Genomic DNA, 24,685 nt, shown 5'->3' with positions numbered 1-24,685 from the left:
CGCTAGCCGCCTTCTGCGCAGTCGCGGTCCCGGGCTGCTCGGCGGCGGCGGCGGCGGCGGCGGGAGGTTGCGGGCGGCTGGTTGCGGCCGGGGATGGTCCAGCGGGCGCGATGGCCCCCGCCATGCAGCCGGCCGAGCTCCGGTTCGCCCAGCGGCTGGCGTCCCACGAGAAGGGCATCCGGGACCGGGCGGTGAAGAAGCTGCGCCAGTACCTCAGCGTGAAGACGCAGAGGGAGACAGGTGGGCGCCCGGCGGTCATCCGCGCACATGGCGGCCCGGCCGGGGGGAGCCGGGGGAGCCGGGGGGAGCCGCGGGCGCGGCTGCCTCGCGCCTGTGTGCGTCCGCCCGCGGGAACCGCAGCCCGCCGGGTCCAGCCCGCCGCGACGGTCGAGGGGCCGCAGCCCGCAGGGGCTGGCTCGTGCGCCCAAGGCCACAGGGAGCGGGGAGGCTGGGAGTGGGCCAGTCTGCCCGGCCCTCGAGTCGCCGCACCAGGCCCGAGCGTTTCTGCTGTGCTCTCCCTGGATCCGCGCGTTGCCTGGACCAACACCTTCGGTGGCCCGAGTTACCGCAGACAAGACAGACAGAATCCCTACTTTCAAAGTTGCGCCAGGAAACCGGGCCGGGGGGGGGGTAACTAAAAGAGAGTTTTGTAAGGGTAGGAAGGGAAAGGACAATCAAGGGAAGAGGGGGCTCCTTTCCACAGGCTGTTCTGGGAGGGCCTCCGGGGTGATGATCGGGTGTGAACAGAGGCGGGAGCGGAGAGCGGAGCGTGCCCCAGAAGTGGCTGGAAGACCAGTTAAGGGACGCGTTAGGACTTAAAGCTGGAGGAGTGGGCAGTGGCCAGGTAACACTGGGCTTCATAGTTAGTTTCCTGACTGCGGTGGGATGCCATTGAAGGATTTCGTGTATCTGATCCAAAACGTGTTCTGTAAGCTCTTGAGGGTGTGAACTACGATATGCAGTGGGGGGTTTATGTTGTGCTTGGATACATTTTGATTTGTTTACTGCTAATACCAGTACCTTTAGAGTCTACTTGAAGCAACAGATACTATCTACCCCGGTACTGACTTTCTTAGTTTGGGTTATTTTGAGGAGACATCACAAAGGACTACCCAGGAAAAAGAAAATACAGTTTTATGGGAAGTCTGCTAGAAATGAATGAAGACCAAATTCCTAACTTCAGTTCTGCTGGGGATCTGCCTGAGAGATTTCACTCACTGTCATGGTTTCAGGGATCCCAAGTCCGCTGAAGGTTCCTAACCTGAAGTCTCCAGAGCAGACCTGGCTGCTTTCAGCTCAGATAGGCCTTGTGAACAGAGCACTTCCGCCTGCGTGTCCCATGGGCACCTCAGACGCCCAAAAGTGTTTCATTTTCCTCCCCCTAAAACCCGTTCTGCTTCACTTCTGCCACCATCCACTCAGAATCTGGCTGGACACACAGCAGTGTCCTGGACTCCTCTTCCTGACCCTCTCCCCACCCCTCATCCGTTGTCTCTTGCTTCTGCCTGTTTCATCTTCTGAGTTACTCTGCCCTCCCTGAGTTCCCTTTATCTCATCTAGATTCTGAACTTGCTTACTTCCTAACCAGTCTCCTTAACTCTGTTTGCCCCTCTCTTGAACCTCTCCTCCACAAACCAGCCCAGCACATCTTCTGAAACTGTTCTCATCGCGTCACCACCTTCTTGGATTTCCAGGTCTGCAGGCAATGGTGTGTCCTCCCTTTCCCTTCCCACCTCAGTCCCTATATATGACTGCTTCGTACTGGTTCTTGGTGTACAGTTTCTCTCCTCTGCCTTTGCGTCTCTTGTTCACTCCCAGCATTCAGTCCAACATCGCTTCCTCCAGACTGCCTTCCCTACCATCTCACACCACCCCTCCAGGATTCCAAAATAGCCAGTGTATCTCTACCATGGCACTTAGCTGCTGCTTCGTTATCTGTTAGTGTATCATTCTTCCCCAAACAGTGTAAGCTTCCGTCTGTCTGCTTAGCTGGAAGTGGGAGCACATCCAGGCGTATGCAGGCCTGCCTGTACACAAGAACAGAAGGCCAGATGCAGTGCATATGGGCTGAGACAGCCAGACAGAGCTTGTTGCTCAAACCCCTTTGACGAGCAGGCCCGGCATCTGAGGGGACACAGGGGTGTGAGGCCAGTAGGTGTACACCAGTGCCCCCAGGGTCCTGTCTGGTCAGCACCCATCACACTGAGAGTGAGTTATTTCATATCTCTTGTTCACCACCATGTCCACATTGCATGGAGTACGCTGGGCCTCCAGAAGAGGAACTGTACGATGAACGTGGTAGACAGTGACCATGGGGCATGCTGCCCCTGAGCCCCATCAACATGAAATGCCAGTTGGGGAATAACGTGACATTTGGGTCTGATGTGTGGGTCTCATTGACAGGCTCACAATTTGTTGTGTTTTGTCGTGTGCATAGTAAAGGAAATATGAAATCTTAGTCTTACTGATACAAAGAACTGCCCATCAGCAACATAAATAGCTTTGTGATTTTTTTTTTTTTTAAGTGACCTTGGGGCACCTGGATGGCTCAGTCAGTTAAGTGTCTGACTCTTGATCTCAACTCAGGTCTTGATCTTGGGGTTGTGAGTTCAAGCCCTGTGTTGGGCTCCACACTAGGCAGGGAGCCTACTTAATAAAAAATAAGAAAATAATCTCTGCACCTAGAGTGGGTCTCAAACTCACAGCCCTGAGATCTAGAGTCAGATGCTCCACCGACTGGGTCAGCCAGGCGCCCTGATAGCCTTGTGATTTTGAAAACAAATTGGAAATCTTTGTAGTGCTTAAAGCAGCTAAATAACTGTTCATGCAGAGCACTCACAGAATGATCACTGTCCTTGGTTTTAGTCGTGAGAGCTCATTTGTACTGTTCGTTCATTCATTCATGTCTTTAGCAAACACAGAGCACCTACTGTGTGCTGTTACTATTCTTGGAACTGGGAATAGAGCAGTGAACAAAAGACAGAATCCGCCCCTCCCCCAAGTTTTATTGATTTTACAACTTTAAACATTTAACATCTACAGAAATTGGGATGTATCTTAAAATCAACTTTGTGAGCATTTTATTTGCCCTCTTTCATTTGGTGGCACATAAAAGAACCATACTTCTTAGGACTGATGGGGTCTCAGATTCAGCAGTGGGGGAATGTTTCTTCATACTAATAGTTTTAGGGGTCTCTGGACCCCATAGGTAGAATAAATGAGAGCTGTGGATGTTTTAACTGACCAGGTGTGGACTCACCCCGACCTAAAATGACTCCCGAGCTCATTTCGCGCAAAGAGTAGCAGTCAGGTTTTCTCATTTCGCAGCTTGTTGGAATTTACTCTGCCCACATCTCACTTCGTGTGCGCCTCATTTGTTGTGAAATAACTAAACCTATGTTATTGCCAGAAACTTAGTGGCATTAGTTTAAGAAAGTTAGCTCCAAGAAGACAGATCAAAAAGCAGTTGTGGGCTGAAACTGCTTCAGTGAGTACTTTACCCTATGAGTGAAGAGAAATTAAATGATGAGCATTTCTCTGTTTTACTTTAAATGTTTCCAAAATGGGTATTTTAGGCCTTTGGCCATGGAATGAATAAGTCATGGGATGAAAGGTACAGAGAATATAGGCGGTGATACTGTAACAATGTCATGTGGGTGACACATGGTAGCTATGCTTGTGGTAAGCACCTGAAACTGATGTAACACTGTGTCAACTGTAAGTCCATTTCTTAACAAAAATGGGGGGTTCAGTCAGTAGAGCATGGTACTCAGTCTCGGGGTCATGAGTTTGAGCCCCACATTGGGGGTGGAGATTACTTAATAAATAAAAGTTTTTTAAAAAATTGGCACGTTGTTTTGACCAGCTAAATTCCTGGGTGAAAACAAATTATTTTTATACATATGTTGAAAGTACATGTATTAAAAGGGAAAAGAGCTTCAGTAGCCTGTGGGTGGAGAACATGAGATAATCATAATACCAGGAGGGCTGAATAGTGCTTTACTCTTACAAAATGCTTCCAGTACATGCTTTTAATTTTGATCCTAACCATAAACTGTACATATTCTATAGGTGAGGGAACAGGTCCAAAGGCTAGCTGATGGTTTTCTAATACAGCACAGCCAATAAGTAGTGAGCTGGGGCCTAGCCATGGGTTTGTGTCCACAACACTTTGCTACCTCACATAGGAAGAAACAGAATATGTGTTCAAGTCCAGCCCCCTTTCCTGCCCACTGTCTAGGGTCTACTGTCACCCTGTTACTTTGTTGAAATCCTTGGTTTTCCATTACATAAACCTCTCTAGCACATCCTTTGCCCCTTTGCCTATTAGGGGTATGGGTTAACCACAGATACTTGGTATATCAAATTATCACTTGGAGTTGGTTTGACACAGTGGTGCCCTTAGAAGAACTATCTGGAGATAAATACACATTGTGCTGTTTTTAAGTGAAGAAGGCCGGGATATGGAATACGTAGCGCGTGTGATGCTCTATCTAGGTTACACACACACAGCCATGCATCTGCGTTTCTGTACTAGGTGTAAGCATTATGTCAGTGTACAGGAAGGATGTGGAAAGATGCACGTCAGGCAGATAACAGTGGTCCCTCTGGGGTTCAGGGGGTAGTAAACAAGGCACTTCTGATTGTGTAACTTTTGGTGTAATATATTAATATATTGTTGTTGTTGCAATAAAAATGTGTTTTTATTGGTTAAGACTTCTTTTCAGTTACAACTTGACAGAACATCCATGCCAAACTAGTTTGTTTTGTTTCTTTATTTGAGAGAGAGAGCATGTGCGAACGCAAGCAAGCAAGCAGGGGGAGGAGCAGAGAGGAAGGGAGAAAGAATATCAAGCAGATCCCATGACCCCGACCCAAAACCAAGAGTCAGACACTTAACCGACTGAGCTACCCAGGTGCCCCCAAGCCAAACTAGTTTGAAGAGGAAAAACCAAAGCACAGCTTCATGGAGGAGCTCAACTGACAGCACCAGAACTGTTTCTCCGTAGCAAACTCTGCTCCCCTAGATTGCTTCCCTTCTCATGCAGGCTCCCCAGCACGTGCAGGTGCAGACTGCATCCTCTTCAAGTCTGCTAGGAGAGAGCAAGAGCCTCTCTGGTGGGCTCATCTGTCCAGCCTTGAACCAGCCCTGTGGCCATTTGGCATCAGCCCAGCTTGCTGGCTCCCCTTTCTGTGGGCCGAGCCCCACCCGGACCCCTGCCTCCCTCCCCAAGCCCTGCCTGGAGGATCAGTGCTGGAGGGGGTGACGGTCCAGCTGCCCCGCAGAGGCGGGGGCTGCCCGGCACCAGGCCTCACACGGGAACCAGTGTCATTCACTCCTGTGTGCTCTCGAGTTTGCCAGTGTTCATGGTTTTCCAGTTTCGTTACGAAGAGTTGTCTACACAGAATGAAAACAGCCCATGGTAACACTTTAGAGACCTCCTGCACTCCTTTTTTCCTTCTTTTTCTTAAGGACTCTCTCAAATATGTACAAAGTGGACTCACTGTTCCGCTTCAGCCCTTGTTACTACCTGCCTGGTTTGTCCCCTCCATCCACTTCCTCCTTCCACTAATGCGTCGTGAAGCAAATCGCAGACATCCCCCCTCCACACACCTCACTGGATCTCCAGACCATGAGAACTCTTTGTAACACAACCAGAGGACCATTCTCACACCTTTTTAAAAAATTCCTTCATATGAAATAACTGATCTGAGTTCTCCCGTCACCTTGTGAATTTTTCTGTGGCACAGAATCCAAGCAGGAGCCAGCCACACATCCGGTCGCTCTGTCTCTGGCTCCCGTCCGTCTTTCCCTTGCGGTTTACTTGTTGCCGGAACCGGGCCACTTGCCCCAGGGAGTCCCCTGCATTCGGTGTTTTGCAGACTGTACCCCATGGTCTCATTTGACATATTCTGCTGTCCCCCGTGCTTGCCCGCAAACTCGTATTAACAGTCAGATTCGACATGATGTTGGTTAGTTTTGATTTTTGTAAGAATACTTAGCAGGTGGTGCTGTGCTCTTCCTGTTGATGACCGGTGTCTCTGCAAGCTAAGATGCGTCAGTGGGCGTCTGATTTAGCCATCCTGAGTTCCTTGCCCTGACCCACTAACTCATGATTGAATATAAGCACAGGTCACAGTGACAAAGTTCCTGTGATCCTGATTGCTGTTGTCTCAGCTCTGGGGGAATCTCACTCACGCCATAGTTGTGCTAGCAATAGGCAGGCCCCCCAGGTGTGGTTTATTCATAACAAGGTGGGAGGGGTGGGGAAGCTAGTTGCCACGTTGTTTGCCCAACCCCTAAAGGAAATACATTTTGGGCGCCTGGGTGGCTCAGTTGGTTAAGCAACTGCCTTCGGCTCAGGTCATGATCCTGGAGTCCCTGGATCGAGTCCCGCATTGGGCTCCCTGCTCAGCAAGGAGCCTGCTTCTCCCTCTAACCCTCCCCCCTCTCATGTACTCTCTCTCATTCTCGCTCTCTCAAATAAATAAATAAATCTTAAAAAAAAAATATTTAAAGGAAATACATTTTAATAAACCTTACTCTAGTTTCTGGTATAGTGGTTTTAAGTGAGAAACTAGCACAAAGAATCAAAATGCACTGTAATAAAATTGTTGATATGAGAAAGGTGTTTGGTAACTTGGAAGTCAGTATCTATGTATCTATGTACCTTTAAAGATACACTCTCACTGTGAATGCACTAAACTTCAGTACGTCAAGAGGGATTTGTTTGCGACTTTTTAATCATCTTTTGGTGTATTGAAATTACATTGATCCCCAATGTATGTACTTCTTTACATTCACCTAGTTTGTTCTTCTTTGATATTCCAAAAGATTTTTCCTAATATCTCCCAGTGAAGTGTTAACACAGACCATTGGTACCATGCGCCAAGACTCAAGGATTCTGTTTGTTCTCCAGGGGTTTGGAAACTCCAAGAATGTACACTTACCTGATTTTTGAGATCCCTTATGTCACTCAGCAATTATTGTATGATACCGAGGATCTACCCAGGAGCTAGAAGGCTGTATGTGACTCATGTCTTGGTCGGAGGTAGTATAGGGCTTGAAAATGAGTCCAAACAAGGCTAACCAAGGTGATGTCACTTAAAACAAGGCAAACACTGCCCAGTTAATGAAAACTGTAACCAGGTGGGAAAGAGATAGGGCTATAGCCAAGTTTGACCTCTTGGCAGGAACCTTAAAAGGGTGTCTTTGCAAAAATATCCCAAAGCTAAATATCCCAAAGCTCTCCCAGTTTCCCCAGGGCCAGTTGTATGGGACTTAAGCAAATCCTGCATGTTTTGTAAGATTTGCAATTTCGTTTTGTAAGAGCAATGCAAATGTTGGAATGCAGAGTGAGATGCTAGTTTTAGGCAGAGAGAAGCACACAGAGGGAGTTCATTTTATAAATGACCACCTTATTAGTTTTTTGTTGTAATGACATGTACTTCCTTACACTACTCAGAGAACGAGGACACACCACCACTACCACCTGCCCCATAAATGGTAAAACTATATAACCTATACATGTTTATTTTGTACCACAAGGAAGTGTATGCTTAAAAAAGACATTTGCGGGGGCACCTGGGTGGCTCAGTCATTAAGCGTCTGCCTTTGGCTCAGGTCACGATCTCAGGGTCCTGGGATCGAGCTCCTCATCGGGCTCCCTGCTCAGTGGGGAGTCTGCTTCTCCCTCCTCTTACCCCCCTACACCACACCCCCCCCCCGTTTGTGCTTGGTCTCTGCTCGCTCTCAAACAAATAAATAAAATCGTAAAAAAAAAGACATTTGTGGGTAAGAGAATGAAAACGTTTGTGGTATTATTGTCCCTGCTCTCGTGGCAGTTCTGGACGCTAAGAAGGGAAATGCGAGAACTCTAAGATGTTTGTGCTGTTTTGTCCCCTAGGAGGTTTCAGTCAAGAAGAACTTCTAAAAATATGGAAAGGGCTCTTCTATTGCATGTGGGTGCAGGATGAACCCCTCCTACAGGTAACATACAGTTCCCTTTGTCATATGACTGGGGTTTTTTGGCCCAGATGGATAAAAGGGCTTGCTCGTTTTCTGCTGGGTCAGTCTCCTGTGCACGTAAACACATTGTGAAGTCACTGCTCAGGACTCAGTTGCCTACCTCTTGTCCATCTAGAGAGGGACACAGTGGCCAAGCAGTGAGGTTATCTTTTCAAATAATGAAGAATATGCATGAAATGGAGATTTCCTATGTCTCTGTCACAGTTTCATAGGTTGGTTCTGTGGAAGATTTTAACATATTTTAAAGTTCCTGTTTCATCTGTTATTATTGGTGGTCAGTCGTGGCACGGCACTGGTCTAAGAGCCTGTGAGCACTGGGCACCGAGCCCACCTCTGCCATGCGTTGAGTGGGTGCCGGGACTGGGCAGCCACCTTGCCAGAGGTCAAGATCTTTGTAGAGCAAGCAGTGGACCTGCCCCTGACACCCCAGCCTTAAAGTCAAGTGGAGACTTGGCACAGATATGCATGTGCTTTTGGACCCATCTGCCAAGTACACTGAGCCCCACCACCAGAACCATTTCAGAAAGTGACTCTAACTGTTGACAGAGCTTCACTGTATGCCAAAGAGCAGACCCGCTTTTGTCGAGTGGAGGGTAAGCCTTGAGGAACGCTGCTTAAAGCCTGCAATATGTAAAACGTCGTAGACTTGACTTGTCTGGATTTTAGTGTGCGACTTTACCACTCTCCCCAAGCCATGTAATAGCAGGCTTTGATTTATTGCTTTGACTCCACTGAACATATTTTGAGTAGGACAGCAGGGCAAAATATTTTTAAGTTACATTCAGAAGTAACAACCAACAGCTTTAGTGGAGGAAGAAAACAGATGAACAGGAGCATCATTTTCCAGTCTGGGAGTTCATTTAAAATGGGTGAGGAAGACGTGAGCCCAGATGAAGTGCAGGTCATACTGAGGAGGACTGTTCTTATGTCACTCGTGAGCAGGATTCTTTTGTGGACACTCCCCAGGGCGGTCTCTTCCTAGACCCGGACCACCAAATTCTCCCCATCAGTGAGCTTGCTGCGTTGTAGCAGGACTTGACTTCACGTTGCCCTTTTGCCCTGGACAGAGCCTGGATGGGTGCTGTTAACCTTCGCTTCCTGCCCCCCTGCCCATTGCAGCCTGCCTGCGAGCAAGCTGAGGCCAGGACTGTGTTCCCCACGCACCCCTGAGGAGTGACAGTCCCCGTGTCTAACTACCAGGGATCCCCTTGCTTGCATCAGTGTGCCATAATTTGGGAGCTTAGGATAGACTCTCCATTCAGTGATAGATTTTTTGACAGCGAGTTTCCCTCCCTAGGTCATTTGAACTGAAACTAGAGATACTTTTCTAAACATGCAGCGTGATCCTTAGACGCATGTTATGTTGGCATAGCGGTCCCCTGAGATTGGGAACTGCAATTGGGTAAAACTGAAACAGTGACGTCACAGGAGGCCCAGACGCCGGCAGGTGTCGTGTCCCCGTGCCGCCGCGCAGTAACCCCGCTGTCTCTCCCCGACCCCGCCTTTGCAGGAGGAGCTAGCGGACACTATTTCCCAACTCGTCCACGTTGTTAACAACTCAGAGGCCCGTAAGTCCTGATGTTTTCATGACTTTCAAAACTTCCTCATTCATCGGCTTGGGTAACTTGCCTAGGAAACTAAGCGCCATTGTTTCTCCTTCCTCGAGGGTTTCCTTTTTCCAGGGGGCTTGTTGAACAAGCACCTGGGGCCACCAGTGTGCACCTGGCGGGCGACAGACCTTCCCGGTGGAAAAGCCGTGACCCCAAAAGAGGGCCGATAAAAGAGGCATCTCGTGCAGTATTGCGTGACCTCTCCAAAAGATTTAAAAAAAAAATTTTTTTTTTTTTTTAAGAAATGAAACTCTCCAGAGTCTGCACATTCTGGGTTGCTGTAACGCTCTCAGAGGCTGTGCATGCATGGGCCAGGGCTTGCTGGAACCTCTGGCGGCCAGGCTGTCCTCCTGAAAACTGGAGCCATGTGAGGTCATCACTGGTAATAAACCAGAAAGTAAGCCCTCTTTACCAAAAAGAACAAAGGGAGAAAATGAATGCATTATTCCCGAGACATTCAGGCTTTGATTCCTGACGAAGGAAGAGAAAGCAGAATTGGTTGTTGGTTCTGCTTAGCGCTCCTCAGGGCTGAGCCTTAGTAACCGCAGTGGCTCTGTGTTTCAGCCGGGCCCCAGCCCACTCATAATGAGCAGAATTCTACACGTGGAGTATCTTCTAGGTTTCACATACCAAGAAAGAATTATGCAAAAAGAAGTAAAAACAAACAGAAAAATTCGACAGCTATTTTTGGATGGAAAAGTGGTAGATTCATGGCTCAGAAGAGAAAAATAGAACATTTTGTTAGTGCTCAACCAGCTGACACAGAACATGAAACAAAAAGCTGAGTTTCTACGTGGATCATCCAAGTGTTCATCAGAATTAATGGCTCTGGATTGATTGTTAGGTGTAGGTGGGCAGAAAGGGCCTGTAGACATGGCTCAGAGAATTTTTGATTTTAATAGAAACAAGGCTTTGCGGTGGATAAAGAAAAACACTCCATAGAGCATTGTAGTTGAACATCAAGATGTCATCAGCCATTTGTGGAAATGGAAAATAAATATTTAGCAAGTTTAATTATTGACCAAATTTTCTAGCTGCCAAAAAAATTCTTGAAAAGGTACAAAATAATCCTAGTTTGTTTCCCTTTGTTACTTTCTTGCTTTATGCTAATACGTGAACCTGACAAGCAAGCATTCAAAGCCTTTTGTTTGCTGCAGAACACCTGTTCATTCAAACCTTTTGGCAAACGATGAATCGGGAGTGGAAGGGGATAGACCGGCTGCGCTTGGGCAAATACTGTATGGTAAGATCGGAGCGCCTTTCCCCCCCCTTTTGCTTCCAAAGCCTGTGAAGGGCAGCATGTTGAGCTTCTTCAGAACAGTGGGAAGTCTTTGTGAAGCAGAGCAAGCTCCAGGCTTAGTGTGGCGAGAGGTGATGTGATCAGGGGACAGCATTTGCATGTGTGCTCAAAGGCTCTGTTTTCTCTTTCAGCTGTTGGTGAGTTTGGGGATCCTTAGTTAACATTTTCTGATGAAAGTTCACTGTGATGACAGTGACTGTATTTTCACTTTATAGATGCGGGTGTACCAGTTCCATCGGTCTCTTCATTCTGCTAACTGATGGACATTTCTTACTTTCCCTTTTGTAACAAAAGTTTTCTCTCTCTAGCTGATCCGTCTGGTCCTGAGGCAGTCCTTTGAAGTTCTGAAGAGACATGGCTGGGAAGAAAGGTTGGTAAAGTATTAGGACAAGCATTTAGCGGCTTTAAAACTTTTAAAGCAATAGCGTGTTTTTCAAGCATTTGAATTAGCGAGCTGGGATGAGTTGCCTGATCTCTGCCTTCCACTCTGCTGATTTCCTGTGAGAAGCAGAACCTCCTTATGCATCAAGAACTCAAAGCCGGGTAGAGGCTCCTGAAGGACTTGAGCCCACGTGCAGTGTTTTATACCCATCCCGGGGGTTGCTTTTCTCCTTGTGAACCGCGCTCAGCCTTGCGCTGTTTGTTATGCGGCATAGCACGAGAACGAACAGGACTATTTTCTTTCGGGGAAGAGAGAAGCGTTGGCATGCTGTAGTTAACAGAAACGTGTGTGTTGTTTTCTTCAGCCGAATCAAGCTCTTCCTCGATGTCTTGATGAAAGAAATCCTGCATCCTGAGAGCCAGTCTCCGAATGGAGTCAAGTTCCACTTCATAGATATTTATCTGGATGAACTGTCCAAAGTGGGAGGGAAAGAGGTAAGAAGCAGTGAGACACCGGGCCGGCGGTGTCGTGAGACCGCAGCTGACTGGACCAGGACTCTGGCTGTCCTCGTGGTCCCCGGGCTGTGGAGGAAACACTGCGCTCAGCAACAGGATCAGCATAATGGGCTCCAGCTGTCTTCTGACAAATCCTTCCCCATCTGGGACTCTGGCCTAAGCAGCGAATGGGACCTGTGAACAAAGATTGTGCGCTAAGGGTGTTCTTGGAAGTCTTACTTACAAACAGTTGAAAGCAACTAACGTAGTCCAATAATAACACAGGGACGTGGTCACGGTGTTGATTTTTTAAAAAGCAGTAGGGAAGAAAAGCAGCAGATAAAGCTTTGCTCATGGATGCCTTTCTCAAGTGTGTCTTTACCCATAAGTACACAGTGCGGGAAAGGAGACATTTTAGCTTGCATGTGATTATCTTAATTTGGCACTATATATAGGCAGTTTTTGTTTTTTTATTTTTACACTTTTTTTTTTTACAGGTGTTCTGCAACGAACACTTTTTTTTTAATTGAAAGGAAGTAGAAATACTACATCTTTAAAAATTGGTTCATCTTACAGTTTCTGACAACATCTGTGTAGAACCTGTCTGCAGAGCAGGAAACGCAGAACAGCATGGGTTGGTGGGCTGGTTTTCTCTGGTCATTGCACTTTGATGCCCAGGTGGCCGGAAGATGGCCATGACCTTTAGCCTGGCTCCGAGCACCTGGGCGGTTCACACAGAGTGCATTTTGGGTATTGAACTGAAGTGTTTTCCTGATCTAACCTATGTGAAAAATGCGAATGGCTCCTTTTTCTAGGACATATCAGAAAAATCATTTCTATTCTGTTTCTAAATTTCAGCTTTTGGCAGATCAGAATCTCAAGTTTATTGATCCATTCTGCAAAATTGCTGCCAAGACTAAGGAGTGAGTCCCATGTTTGTTTTTGCTGCTTCATTTGGTACTTAATTGTGGGTAATGGTGGGGAAATTGTTGGGAGGCTCAACGCAAGATACCTGTGATGGTTTGTCCAAAGCCCAGAACAGCTGAGCTCTGAATTTCCGTTAGCCAGATGTGTGACGCTTTGAGTCACACCTGGGCTCCGCTGGCTTGACCCCAGACATTCCAGGAGTCACACCCTCCACAGCCACAGTTCCGGCTGCCTTCATCACATGGCTGTCTGCTGGCCTGCACCGCTGTGGCTGGCTGGCGGGCGATGGGTCATGGCAGGCGCTCAGGAGGCTGGAGGGGGCCGCGCGTGATGCACCCCACCACACCCGCTAAATGAGTGGCCATCTGTTGTCATCACCTTCTCTCTGCTATGCTTCCACCCTCAGCCAGACATTGGTGCAGACGATAACGAGGGGTGTTCTTGAAGTCATTGTAGACCAGTCTCCTTTCGGACCCGAAGAGACCCTAGAACAGAAAACTCAAGGGGGTGAGAGCGAGTTCTCCGAAGAAGAGATGCCTGAAAACAAGACGGCGTGGAGAAAACCAGTCCGTAAAAAGAAGCCGGGTGAGACGGTTCCCTTGAACGGTCTGTTTAGATAAAGTTTTCATCAACTGAACACCTTTTAATGCATTTGTTGGAGTCTCACTGATACAACCTAAGAGTTCGTCAAAGGAGGCCCCACTGTGGGCCCGCCCTGGGAAGGGAGGCCGAGGTGCACTGACGTGTGGCCCTGTGCCCGGGAACCCCCCCCACGCCTGCCGTACCCACACCACCTCCCAGCGTCACACGAATCCCCCCAGGGTTTCATGTTGTCGTTGCTCTTGCTTTGGCTTTTGTTTGTTTCTATTGTTTTGGGGTTTTTCATGTTTAAACATCCTAAGAACTTGCTTCTGCAAGAGGGTCCTGGGCGCTCACGCTGCAAAGCGCATCTGTTTCCATAGCTCTGCCTCCTCTCCTCCAGGTGCCCCCGGGGCTCGTTTAACCCTGTGGCTGCCGCCGCTGAGCCAGTCCTAGTCCGCAGGGGCCGCCTATGGAGCCCGCATTTCAAGCTGCGGACCCCTCCGACCCTGGGGGTGCTTTACGGCATCTCAGGGCACAGCATTAGGTAAACAGTGTGGTCAGGGTATACCCGGGCGCTTGAAATGTTACATAGACATGAAAAAGCCGAGATTTCAAAAACTAACAGCCAGAGGAAATTTAAACATTTTTTTAATAACAGGACACAAGACTCTATGTACAAGGAGCCTGGTTTGGTATGTGCCCTTAAAAATCTGGAAGGATACCAGAATGTCAATCGGTGGCCATGCGTGGCAGAGTTATGGGTGACTTCTGCTTTCTTTGTACTTTTGTGTGTTGTTTCAAATTTTCTACAGCGATTATGTATTATTTTTTAATCAGAAAAACAATCTTTTAAAAAGAAAGGAGAACTTTAATCTTAAATTCGGCGTGGGTGACGGGATTAACCAGCTGACCTTGAGCAGGTGTCGTGTGGTCGTGGGGGCTGTCCCCTGCTCCTCCCGCACGCCAGGTCTGTGTGTGAGCTGTTCACCCTCTCCCGGCTCCGTGTGTCTCGCGTGTTGCCCAGGATCTGCGCAGGGCCCTGCTCCGTCTCCTCCAGGCTGTGCCCGGAGGCCCCGCCACTAACAAGCTGCTAGGGTTTGGCGAGTTATGAGTTTTCTCAGTGATTTCTATCTGCTGCTTCGTGGGAGTTGGTGCTCTTTGAATTCTTTTTTAAACGTTAAGAGTTGTATTAGTATTAATTTGCGTCTGATGAGGCATCCCCATGAGAAGTTAGTGTGTTACCTGTATAAGTTTTTACCACAGCCTCAAATTTGCCTGAAGCCGGGGGCAGACTCCTGAGTGCACTGTGTTCCCGCTTGCTGGGCCTCCAGCCTAGGGGCTCCTGTGCCCCGCTGCCAGGGTCAACAGGGAGACGGCGCGCGCCGGAGGGCACCGAGGGCAGCAGAGGTTTGGTCTGTGACGTCATTCAAAGGCCAAATGTGTGATTTCTCTGGGACTTCCTTGAACAAGACTTCTGTGGGAGATGACGAGTGTGTGTGCAGGGTTTTCTCTCTGAAGAGATAGAGAGCATGGTTCCTCTGCAAGGGGTCATTGCTGTGTCTTTGAAGAGCTCTGTCTCTGGGTGTGTTTTGATAGCGCTGGGCAAGCACCACTCCAGAAAGGACGGGGTCCACGACGACGGGGAGAGAGGCGGTGGGCGCCTGGAGGACGCTGGGCCCCTGCTCCAGGTTGGTAGAACGTAGACTGCCTGTGCAGTGGCCTGGCTAAGTGGGAATTAGGGTCAGAGCTCATTATCCCCAAGGCCCGCGGATACAGTCGTCCTTAATCCCTTCGCTCGCTGATGTCACCCTCACGATGAGCTTACTGGAGACAGATTTAAACGGGACAGAATTCTGAAAGATGTCAGTCTTCACTCTGGCTTGAACCGTAGGTTCCACTCCCTACAACAAAGGCTGCTCCGTGCTTTTGCAATAAAGGTTACTGTGTTACCGAGCGCAAGTTGGACGTCTAGGTTAAATTTACGAGGAAGCACACCCAGACAAGTTTTATGTGGTGTGTCTTACCACAATTTTTTTTAAAGAAAGAATAAATAGAACAGATGAAGAATAGCGTCCCCCAAGAATAAGTAGAAGAGATTTTCTCAAAGATAGCACTTAACCTTTTGGTCTCTGAGTGTTAGCACTCAGCTGTTTACCGTCCTGCTGAGCACACCCAGAGCCCCACATTGCTGGTTTCTGCGAGCAGTGGAAGTGACTTTCTAAGGCAGAGTGTGGTTTGCCTGCGGGCTCATGTTTTGTTGCTTTTCTCGCACAGTTCGACTACAAGGCTGTTGCTGACCGACTCCTGGAAATCACCAACAAGAAGAACATCCCTCCCTTCAACAGGAAGCGTCTCTCCAAACTCATCAAAAAGTAAGTGACCGGGGGGCGCAGTCTGCGGACTCTCACCCACGTTTGCGCATGCTCACCTCTGCCCTGCCTTCGTCACGTCTAGCCGTAGCATGCAGCGTGCTCACGTCAGCGGAAGGGTTTCAGGGAAGAGCCACTCCCCTGCCCACACATGTCCGCTCCACGTGCCCCTGCACTCGAGTCCTGTAGCCACCACCTCATGGTGTGAAGGGAAGTCAGTTGGTAATGGCCAGTGTTAGCAGAGCCCGAAATTGCGGCGTAAGTGTGCCGCTTAGGTCTGGTCGGGGTCCCTCACCTCCCATCACGGTGATGCCCGAGTGTGGGCATACTGGTAATTCGGCACGGAACAGCACCGTGGCTTCTCGTGGGTGGCGACAGGGAACAGCCGAGGTGGACTGCCACTGTGTGAGCAGGTGCTCTCCTGAGCCCTGGACACGAATGAGTTCACGTTAAGCAAAGCCCTGTAGGACGGCTTCTGTAATTTCCCCACCTCACAGATAGCTCAGCCGGGGCACAGGGCTTGCCCGACGTCCCAGCTGACAGGTGGCGGAGCTGGACTCAGACCCACTGTCTGTGCCCCCAGAGCTCTGCCCCCCCGCCCAGCACACGGCTCCCGCACTTCCTTTTTGTTCTAACACCAGCACTGCGTGGAGCATTCTCTCTACCGGATGAACAGAGAGGACAGTGGGGCATAAGCAGAGATGGAAGCTGCTTCAGTCTTGAGAAAGAATTTTTAGTTTCTTCTGTTCTGTGTGAATGAACCAAGATAGAGTCTCTTGATCGCCGTGCCCTTGGGGGCAATTTGTCCTTCACTTCAGGCCTTTGCATCACACCACCTTTAGCCTCCCCTTCTAGAAGGAAAAGAAAGTGAACTAACGCCCAAATAGCACAGCTTAAACATTGTGTGTGTGTGTTTACAGAAGACAGAAGGAAGGGCTTTCTTCAGGGACTTTTGTTCTTTGTTTCAGGTTTCAGGATCTCTCCGAAGGTGAGGAGGTCCGAGGATTACAGCGGGTGATGTTACATGGATGTGGCCCCACTGAAGCACTTAGAGCAAATACTAAAAAACAGTAAAAAGAGAGTTGATCTCTTCAGGCTCCCTCTCCTTTGCTGCCATGGTCACTTGTGCCCCTGGGGAAAAGCTGTTGTCCGTGGTGGTGACACGTGAGCGGGGGCGGGCGCGGCTGAGCCCCAGGGGCTGCGCCATCAGGGTGCCCCCCCACGGATGCAGTTCCCACATCCGCAGCAGGTCTGGGCTGGGGAGGTCATGAGAGCAGGCATGAGGACACAGAAGTCAGGGTGGATAATCTTCCTGCGTGAGGTGGGGACAGAGTCGTGGTCTCAGGAAGCTGACGAGACGGGGCTCTGCTGTCCGGCAGGTGGTGTATCTCCACTCAGTTTTGCCGAGGCTGTTTCTGCTGATGAAGATGACCGAACCCTCAACCAAGGAAGGCATAAGAAAAAAGGAAATAAACTTGTAGAGGAAAAGGAGCTGGAGAAAGAGAAAGGTGAGCCGCGAAGCTCAACGTGGCGAGGGAGGAGGAGGAGGAGGAGGGCGCAGACAGCCCTCGGGGAGCAGGAGGGCTGGGCCCGGGGCTTCCTGGGTCAGGGCAGAGCCGCAGCTTAAGCTCGTGCTGGCTGAAGAGGAAAGATCTGAGTGTGTGTGATTTTCACGGCCTCCCCGAACGGAAAGCCCATGGTTCCTCCTGGGGGCGCCTCCAGGGGCAGCGGGCGAGGGTGTCGAGAACCCTAGACACACGCATGCTCGGAGCCAGTGCTTCATGCCCGCCCTGGACCTGTGGTTCTCATGGGCCTGAACATGACTGCGGTTCCGTCTCTGGGAACCGGCACCCGGAGGGTCTGGCCCCAGCTGGGCCAGGGCAAGCATGGCGCCCGACAACCAAGCCCGCGGCCACCCCCATCCCAAACACTTGTTCACAGGCTTGGGTGTCTTTCTAGGAAACAGGTTCTTTCTTGCTGAGGAAGAGGGGAGCGAAGCCAGCGTTCAGAAGAGAAAAAGGAAGAAAAAGAAGAAGAACCACCTCCAGCCTGAACATTTAGGGTCGGGGACGGAAGCCATGCCCCCAGAACAGAATGGGGGTGGCGAGCCAGGGGCTGGCGCGGGCCGAGCCCCGAAGACACCGGCGGTGGAGCCAGGGACAGCGGCCGCCCCTGGCCCCCAGGAGCAGAGTGGCGCGGAGACCGCCGCAGCGCTCAGCAGGAGGAAGCGGCCCCGGAAGAGGAGCCCCGGGGTGCAGGGCGGGAGCGAGGAGTCTGCGTCACCACCACCTCTGGAGGACACGGCCCCCGGTGGCCCCGGCAGCGCCCATGCTCAGGACCCGGCTCCGCGAGCTTCCCTGGCCAGCAGGGCCCCGGTCCCGAAGAGGAAGCGGAAACTCGGAGCCCTCCCGGTCAACGGCAGCGGCACCCCCGCACTGGCCTGGCCCCCGCCCCCGGGCGGGAGGCTGAAGAAAAAGAAGGGGGAGCCCGGCAGCCTCGACCTGTACAGCCCGTCCAGTCAGAAAGCTGCCATCTTGAAAAAGAGGAAGAGGATGAAGGAGATGTCTAAGTCAGTAGCGTGCGGCCGCGTGTTGGAGTCCGAGGCCATGCTCGTCCAGGCTCTGGTAAGGCAGCCGGCCCCGATTTACGGGGGCAGGGGCGAGGGGACAGGCCAGAGCTCCGGACCAAGGAGCAGGCCTGGTTTGTGACAGCCTCGACCAACGGGGAAATACACGGGCGCCTCTTGCTGGCAGCCGAGACCGTCGCCCTGGACCCCCCGCCCGACAGGCTGCTCCCTCGGAGGCTGCAGAAGGGCCAGCGCCAAGCCGGCAGGAGTGTCCCCCTGGCCAAGCGCACTGCTGCCACTTCCATGGGCGGTCGGGCATGTCCGTCAAACCCTGCTCCCTGTTCCTTCAAGTCCCAGCCAACCTTTGGCCCTTTTCGGGCTAGTTCTCTTATCTTGCTTATTTTTTTAACGGAAAGCCTGTCTGTGCTTACACGTCTAGAGCCGGTGTAAACGAGGGGCCGGGCTCTGGATCTGCTTTCCACGTCCCCCCGTGGCCCTGCAGTGCGTCTGTCCCACCTTGTCGTGAGGCAGGAGCAGTTACAAAACCGACCACGGGGCTGCCGGTATTTACTCCCGGCCCTTCCCCAACAGGCTTGCTGGCCGCGTCCAGCACACGCGTGGGCAGGCACTGGTGTGCGGCGCTCGGGGCCGAGGCCCTGGGTAACGGGCACCCGTGTGTGCTTGGCTAAGTGCTGATCCCAGGCTGATGGTGTCTCTGACGGGTTAGGTGAGTCCGTTTGTGGTCAGCAGAAGTCTCAGCTGGGGAAACACGGAACTCTCCACTGGGCTCCGGGGAGCCTGTTCTCGCCTTAGAATATCAGGAAAATCTCCGAGTCTCATTTCTCAGGTCCCGGCAATCTTCCCTGGTGTTGGAACTATTGCTAAGTGAGCCACAGGGTCAAGAAAGGTTTTCCTCTGAGAACGGGTCCTGTGTCCCTGACGTGGGGCGGAGGTGCTCGAGAGAGGCCCCCGGGTCTGCCCCTCACTTGCGGCACCGTGGGGTCTGCTAAGGGAAGGCAGCAGTTTCCAAGCTAGGAATGCCAAGACCTGGCGGAAACCAGCAACGTGATGTCAGCCACGTTGGGCTCCAGACCCCCAGGGACCTCAGGCTAGAGCAGGGCCCTCGCCAGGGGTGGCAGCCGGTCGTAACACACCCAGGGAGGGTGATCTGCCTGTAACCGACCTGCAGGTCCTAACTGGGGCCTCGGGCTTGCTCTTCCGTACCAGGCTTTTCAGTGGACAGTGAGGTCTTTGATCAGAAATGAGAAAATGAGTTACTCTGTAACAGGTGGTCTTTGAAAGGCAGTAGTCTTCCCGAACAGGGGAGCTAAGGTGGAAGATAAAGATGGGTTCTTGTGGCTGAACAGCTAGGAAACCTTTGGTCCTGTGTGCCTGGAGTCCGCACCTGCCGAGTCCAAGAGCTGTGTGTCGTCCGGTGCAGGAAGCGCTGGGCGTGGGGTGTCCGAGCTGGAGACGCTTCATCCTGTGGCCCCACGTTCCCTCCTTGCGCGCGGGCGTGACCTCTCCTCTCGCCCCTCCCTCACGCAGGGAGGCGGGGGTGCTTTCAGCCCCTTGAAGAAGCAGCAGCTGAGGGCAGAGAACGACTTCGTGAGGTTCGACACCCCCTTCTTACCAAAGCCGCTGTTCTTCAGAAAAGCCAAGGGCAGCGCCACTCCAGCCTCTGCGCCCCGTGCCGTGCAGGTACGTGAGCTCAGCCCCATCCGACTGCCCCCAACCTCCCCGTGGCCACACAGCCCATTCCTGCCTGAGAGCCACGCACCCGGGCACTGTGTGCTGGGCCTCGGGCCCCACTGCCGCCCTCCTGAGCCTGGGTCTGCCATGCTGGGGGTCCCCAGGCCGGGGGTGGAGCTGGGGCTCTGGCCTCCGCCTGGTAGCGTGAGCTTGTCTGTCAGTGGTCTGGGATGGCCTGAGGGAGGGCCCTTCCTGACGGAGGGTTTCCCGGGGACAGCGCAGTCTGAACGCCTCCACCACTGCTGTCTCCCTCCTTTTGTCATTCTCCCTTCGCAGCGAGACAAGACGCCATCCAGTTCCAAGAAAGTCACCTTCGGGCTGAACAGAAACATGACTGCAGGTGAGTGTGGGGCACACAGGCCCTGACGTGTTCCCGAGTCAGAAGTCCAGCCCCCGAATGGTTAGTGGGTGGCCAGGGTTGGGTGCGGAGGGTTTTCTCAGGGCCTCTGGAAGGAGCCTGCCTGGCAGAAGATGCGTTGAAAAGCCATCTCCTCGAGCCTGCCGACGCAGAGCACTTGGGGCCCTCCTGGCCTGGGGACGACGGACAGTCCCCCAGCCATGGCTGCCTCTGCTAACATTGGGAGCCATGTGCCCAGAGGGAGGCAGAAAGAGGGATGTTCTTGTCTGGTTGCTTTTAGTACTGGTGCCGTTCGCTTGTTCTGTTTTATAAACGGAAACCAAACTCTCTCAAAGCATGCAGTGCATTTAAGACCTGACTGTTCATAGGGCTCACAAGTAAATATGTGCGTGTGTGCACATGCGTGTGTATCAGGAGGGGAGGGACCATCCGGGGGGGCCTGAGGTAGGTGCTCCTGGGCTTTCGAGGCCTTGTTTCGGGAGCTGGAGACAGTGAGAGGAGCAGATCAGCTGGAAGGAAAGGCTCTTCCCGTGGCCACTGGAGCCTCAGGTTCATCCGTGTTCCCTGAGCGCCCATGACCCCCCGAGGCCCTCCTTTCAGAACCTGACCCACCTGGTGCCCCCTCCCATGCCGTCCGCGGACATTGGTTCATTTGTTCCTGTGAAGCAGGATGCTGACTCCATTTCCTCCGAAAGCTCCGGGCCCGCTCTCTGCAGGGCCTCGTGACAGGCACTGCCCTGCTGGGGTGCACGGCCCGGCTCCCGTGGGGGCTGCCGGCAGTGTGAACTGGACACTGCTTGGCTGGGTGGGCAGGTCGGAAGTGCTACTCCATTAACGTGTGGCCTTGCTTTCATCCGGGGCAGAATTCAAGAAGACAGACAAGAGCATCCTGGTCAGTCCCACCGGCCCCTCCCGAGTGGCCTTCAACCCTGAGCAGAGACCCCTCCATGGAGTGCTAAAGACCCCCACGAGCTCACCCACCAGCACCCCCCTGGGGACCAAGACGCTGCTGACCGCCACGCCAAAGAGAAGGCCGACGGCTATGGACTTCTTCTAGGGTAGTAGCAGGGTCCTTTTAAAGACTGTGTTTGTACAGATAGTCTATAAATTATAACTTTAAAAAGGTGCGGCCTTTTTTATTGTTTTATAAATCCCCGTAAATTGTATAAACGAGGTTCTGAGCGGGAGCTGCTGCTTCTCCATCCCTTCTGCGGGGGCTGTGGGCGTCTGGCTGAAGGTTTTGCTACAAACGCCGTTGGTGGGTGAGGTCTCCGGGGCCTCGGCGTTTGCGGGTGACTTCCGTGACCCCCACCAGGGTGGGAGCCGAGCACAGTGACCGTCCGTCACGTGGCACTGGTCTGTCGGCGCCGCGGGAGCCTGGAGGCGGGGGCCTCGCCCGCGGACGGCAGAGCTCAGGCACTCAGCACTGCGCCTGCGTGCGGGGCTGGCTGCTGGTGGCTTTCGGTCTCCACCAAGCACGCGGGGTCTTCCTCCCCCGTTCCCCGGATGTGTGTGCCGGGGAGACGCGCGTAACCGGTTCAGCACTACGGTGGTGGCTTCTTCCAGGACCTGCAGGTGGGGCGGGGGAGGAAGAGCCTCCACGCTCGGGTCGCTGCTTCCCTCCGCTGGGCCTTGTTTCCTTCCCTGTGTTCCTACCTCTCAGGCCAGCCCAAAGTGTCTTGACCGGTGAGCGCCCCTCGGCTCTCCTCCGGGACTGTGAGCGCGCTCCTTCCTCCGGGTCCTGTGCTCTGGTTGCTCCTCTTACCTTCTACGTAAGCCTTTGAGCCCCCCGAAGTGACTGGCCTTCCCAAAGGCAGCTTTCCCGACTCAGACGAAAATTCATTTCTTCAGAGGTGTGGCAAGTGTCTGAAAGCCTGAGATCCTGCTGGAAGGCAGAAATCAGCAGCCTTTAAGGATTGTTTGTGCATATTTATTTGTCCGTAGCTACCTTTTATCTGAAGTATTGAAGCTTGCACTTAAGATTTTTATAGACTTCTGATTTTAGTTCATGGCAAATGTCGGTGGCAGGCACTCAGGCTTCAGCTGGAGGAGCAGGGACGGGGCTTGGGGAAGCTGCGTCCATCCCTCGAGCCTGAGTGACGGACGGGAGGCAGATTCAGAAATCAGGTGGTCACCTAAGGAGAGCCAGTGGGCCCCAGCTCCTGTTTGAGTTTACGAAATAACAATCACAGAGCTCAAGAAGAGGTACAAAACTCGGGGGTCTGTAGTTTGGGCACAGGGTTGCTCAGTGCTGCCCTGGCCTGCTCTCTGCTCAGGGGACCTCGGGCCTTCTGGGAGTGAAAGCTGCCTCCCCCTTCCTGCCTCCGCCCCACGCAGGCCCCCAGCATTGCCTCAATGGGACGGGCCACCGCTTTGCATGACGAGGGAGGCCCCTTGGCTTGGCGGGACTGTGTTGATTTGACTTTGGTTTCTGCATCACGTCGTCAGGGTGGGGCTCTGTCGGCACATGGGCCGCCGCGGGGTCAGGTGGCCGGTGCACTGCGGAGGCCCGCTGAGAGGGAAGTATGAACCTTGTCCTTTGCCTGCTCTATAATAAAGTTTTGTCCTAATTAGTCCACGAGAGAAGACATCATTCACATGGAGCTGTCAGATAGTCCCTGTAACGAGAAGTCTTACGTCCAAGATGCTGTGGTGTTTGCATGGGGCTTTTGTGCTGCATTCGGTAAAAGGCTCAAAACCAAATCTGATCGTGGGAGATTAGATTGGAATATTCAAATATTTTTAACTTTTTTTTTTTTTAACTTTTTGTTTAAAAAAAAAAAGTGTCTCATTATCCTTGGCCAGATTATTTTTCTAACAGTTTATTTTAGCTTTAAAGATGGGTCATGCAGTCCAGCGGGGTTGAGATGTTTTAGCAAAGCATCCGAGGGCACAGTCGGGTGAACGCAGGGACCTCCCTTCATGCGCACACGGCGCCCGTCAGTTCCTCAGACGCCCCACAGAGCGTCCAGGAGATGGGCCTGCTGGTTGATGCCGCACCTCCGGACTCGGGTCCAGGAGGGACCTCGGACTCCATCCCTCCTCCTCTACATCTGTCCTCACTTACTCCATTTCGTGGGTAAGTTTAGTAGGTTTACTATGGCTTATTTTTAATGCCTAAATTTTGGCAACAAAAGAAGGAAGAAAACTTTTTTTTAATTCTCATTACACACACACACAACAAGAAAGTGTTGCACAAAGAAAATGTATTTAGAGTACCAGTTTTCTATTCAATGCATGTTATTTTCCTAGGCAGAGTTGCTAAGGGGACTTGGAAGTCCAAAACTGGCAATCATTTACATTAATGCTAGTGATCTTACAGTATTTTGTAAAACGGTCACCTTCCGCCCGACCCCATATGTCTGGTTAGTTTTGTACAATTTGGTATCACACTTTATAAACACAATCCTTTCTAATTCCTATTTACCTGAAAGCACAAAGGAGGGTCAGGGAGATCCGGAAGCGCTTGTTAGTGTTGGAAAGGACATGAAATGGAACCTGTCTTTGGATCTGTGTGTTTACCTGACTGCTGGCAAGAACTGCGTGTTTACGATCAGTCTGTACTCCTGTCTGCAGAGTGTGTCTGTCACATCAAAGCCAAGTCCAATAAACAAAACCTGTCTTTGCACTCACATTTGTACTTGACGTGGGCTGTCTGTGTGCGTGGAAGTACACCTCTGGGGAACCACGGAAAGGCAGGGAGTCGGCGGGTGCTGACATCAGCCCCACATGCCTGACAGCAAGGTTCTGCAGGCCCCTGTCCATCCTCCGCACACCCCCTACCTGGAGCCAGCGAGGGGCTGCTGGGCACGGCTCCTGGAGAGGTTCCCGCAGAAACACTGCTGCCGGGCCTGATGCTTCTGCTCCACGGGCCTCACGTCTGAGCGTGAGCAGAGAGGTGCCCGTGTCCCAGGTGGAGACACCCAGCTCCGTCCCAGAGACGTGGCTGCCACTAGGGTGGTGAGGCCGCAGTCCACCGGGCAACCGCCTACTGCCCTGCTTGGGGGACCAGCGACAGGCTCCATGGGTGCTCTTTACCTTCATGTGCACATGTTCCCGAACAAACTTCCTCAGCTGTGGTCTGGATCCCAGACCGGTTCCTCGGTGGGTGACTTAACCCCTAAAATAACAACGCAAATACCAGTAAGACCTGTCCCCACCGTTCGTCGTCCTGACCTGACCCCAACACCACACCCACGTCTCTTCATCCACTCCTCCGACAGCAGCCAGTTGGGTTTCGGGCTCCTGCTCTTCTAAAACGTAGCTCAGGTGTCAGCTGGGGCTTGCGTTCTACACCGTGGTGTGAACGCAAACTC

General features: G+C 51.9%; 1 protein-coding gene across 5 annotated transcripts; it reads left to right on the top strand.

Annotated features, from left to right (window-relative positions):
- The first annotated feature begins 19 nt into the window (after window positions 1-19).
- RRP1B (ribosomal RNA processing 1B) lies at window positions 20-24,003 on the top strand. 5 transcript variants are annotated; one of them, XR_010407384.1, is made up of 16 exons: window positions 20-240; window positions 7,908-7,990; window positions 9,540-9,597; window positions 10,797-10,882; window positions 11,248-11,309; window positions 11,686-11,815; window positions 12,674-12,738; window positions 13,149-13,327; window positions 14,921-15,012; window positions 15,599-15,696; window positions 16,662-16,681; window positions 17,073-17,201; window positions 17,653-18,317; window positions 19,701-19,960; window positions 20,288-20,351; window positions 21,233-24,003. XR_010407384.1 is itself a non-coding variant. In XM_045902386.3 (16 exons), the coding sequence occupies exons 1-16, from the start codon at window positions 111-113 to the stop codon at window positions 21,424-21,426; spliced, it is 2,208 nt and encodes a 735-aa protein (XP_045758342.1). In that variant the 5' UTR covers window positions 21-110; the 3' UTR covers window positions 21,427-24,003. The 5 variants fall into 5 exon arrangements, 4 of the variants coding, with proteins under 4 accessions (XP_064434306.1, XP_045758342.1, XP_064434294.1 ...); XM_045902386.3 differs by having other exon boundaries at window positions 21-240; window positions 19,808-19,960; XM_064578236.1 differs by lacking the exons at window positions 19,701-19,960; window positions 20,288-20,351; window positions 21,233-24,003 and adding an exon at window positions 18,851-19,680.
- Window positions 24,004-24,685: the final 682 nt, after the last annotated feature.

This window comes from Mirounga angustirostris, unplaced genomic scaffold (genome assembly GCF_029215605.1).
Source record: "Mirounga angustirostris isolate CCGP_5_RB_7025 unplaced genomic scaffold, mMirAng1.0.hap1 SCAF_1, whole genome shotgun sequence".
NCBI lineage: Eukaryota > Metazoa > Chordata > Mammalia > Carnivora > Phocidae > Mirounga > Mirounga angustirostris.
The sequence above is the reverse complement of the archived record's forward strand: the minus strand, read 5'-3'. Positions and strand labels throughout refer to the sequence as shown.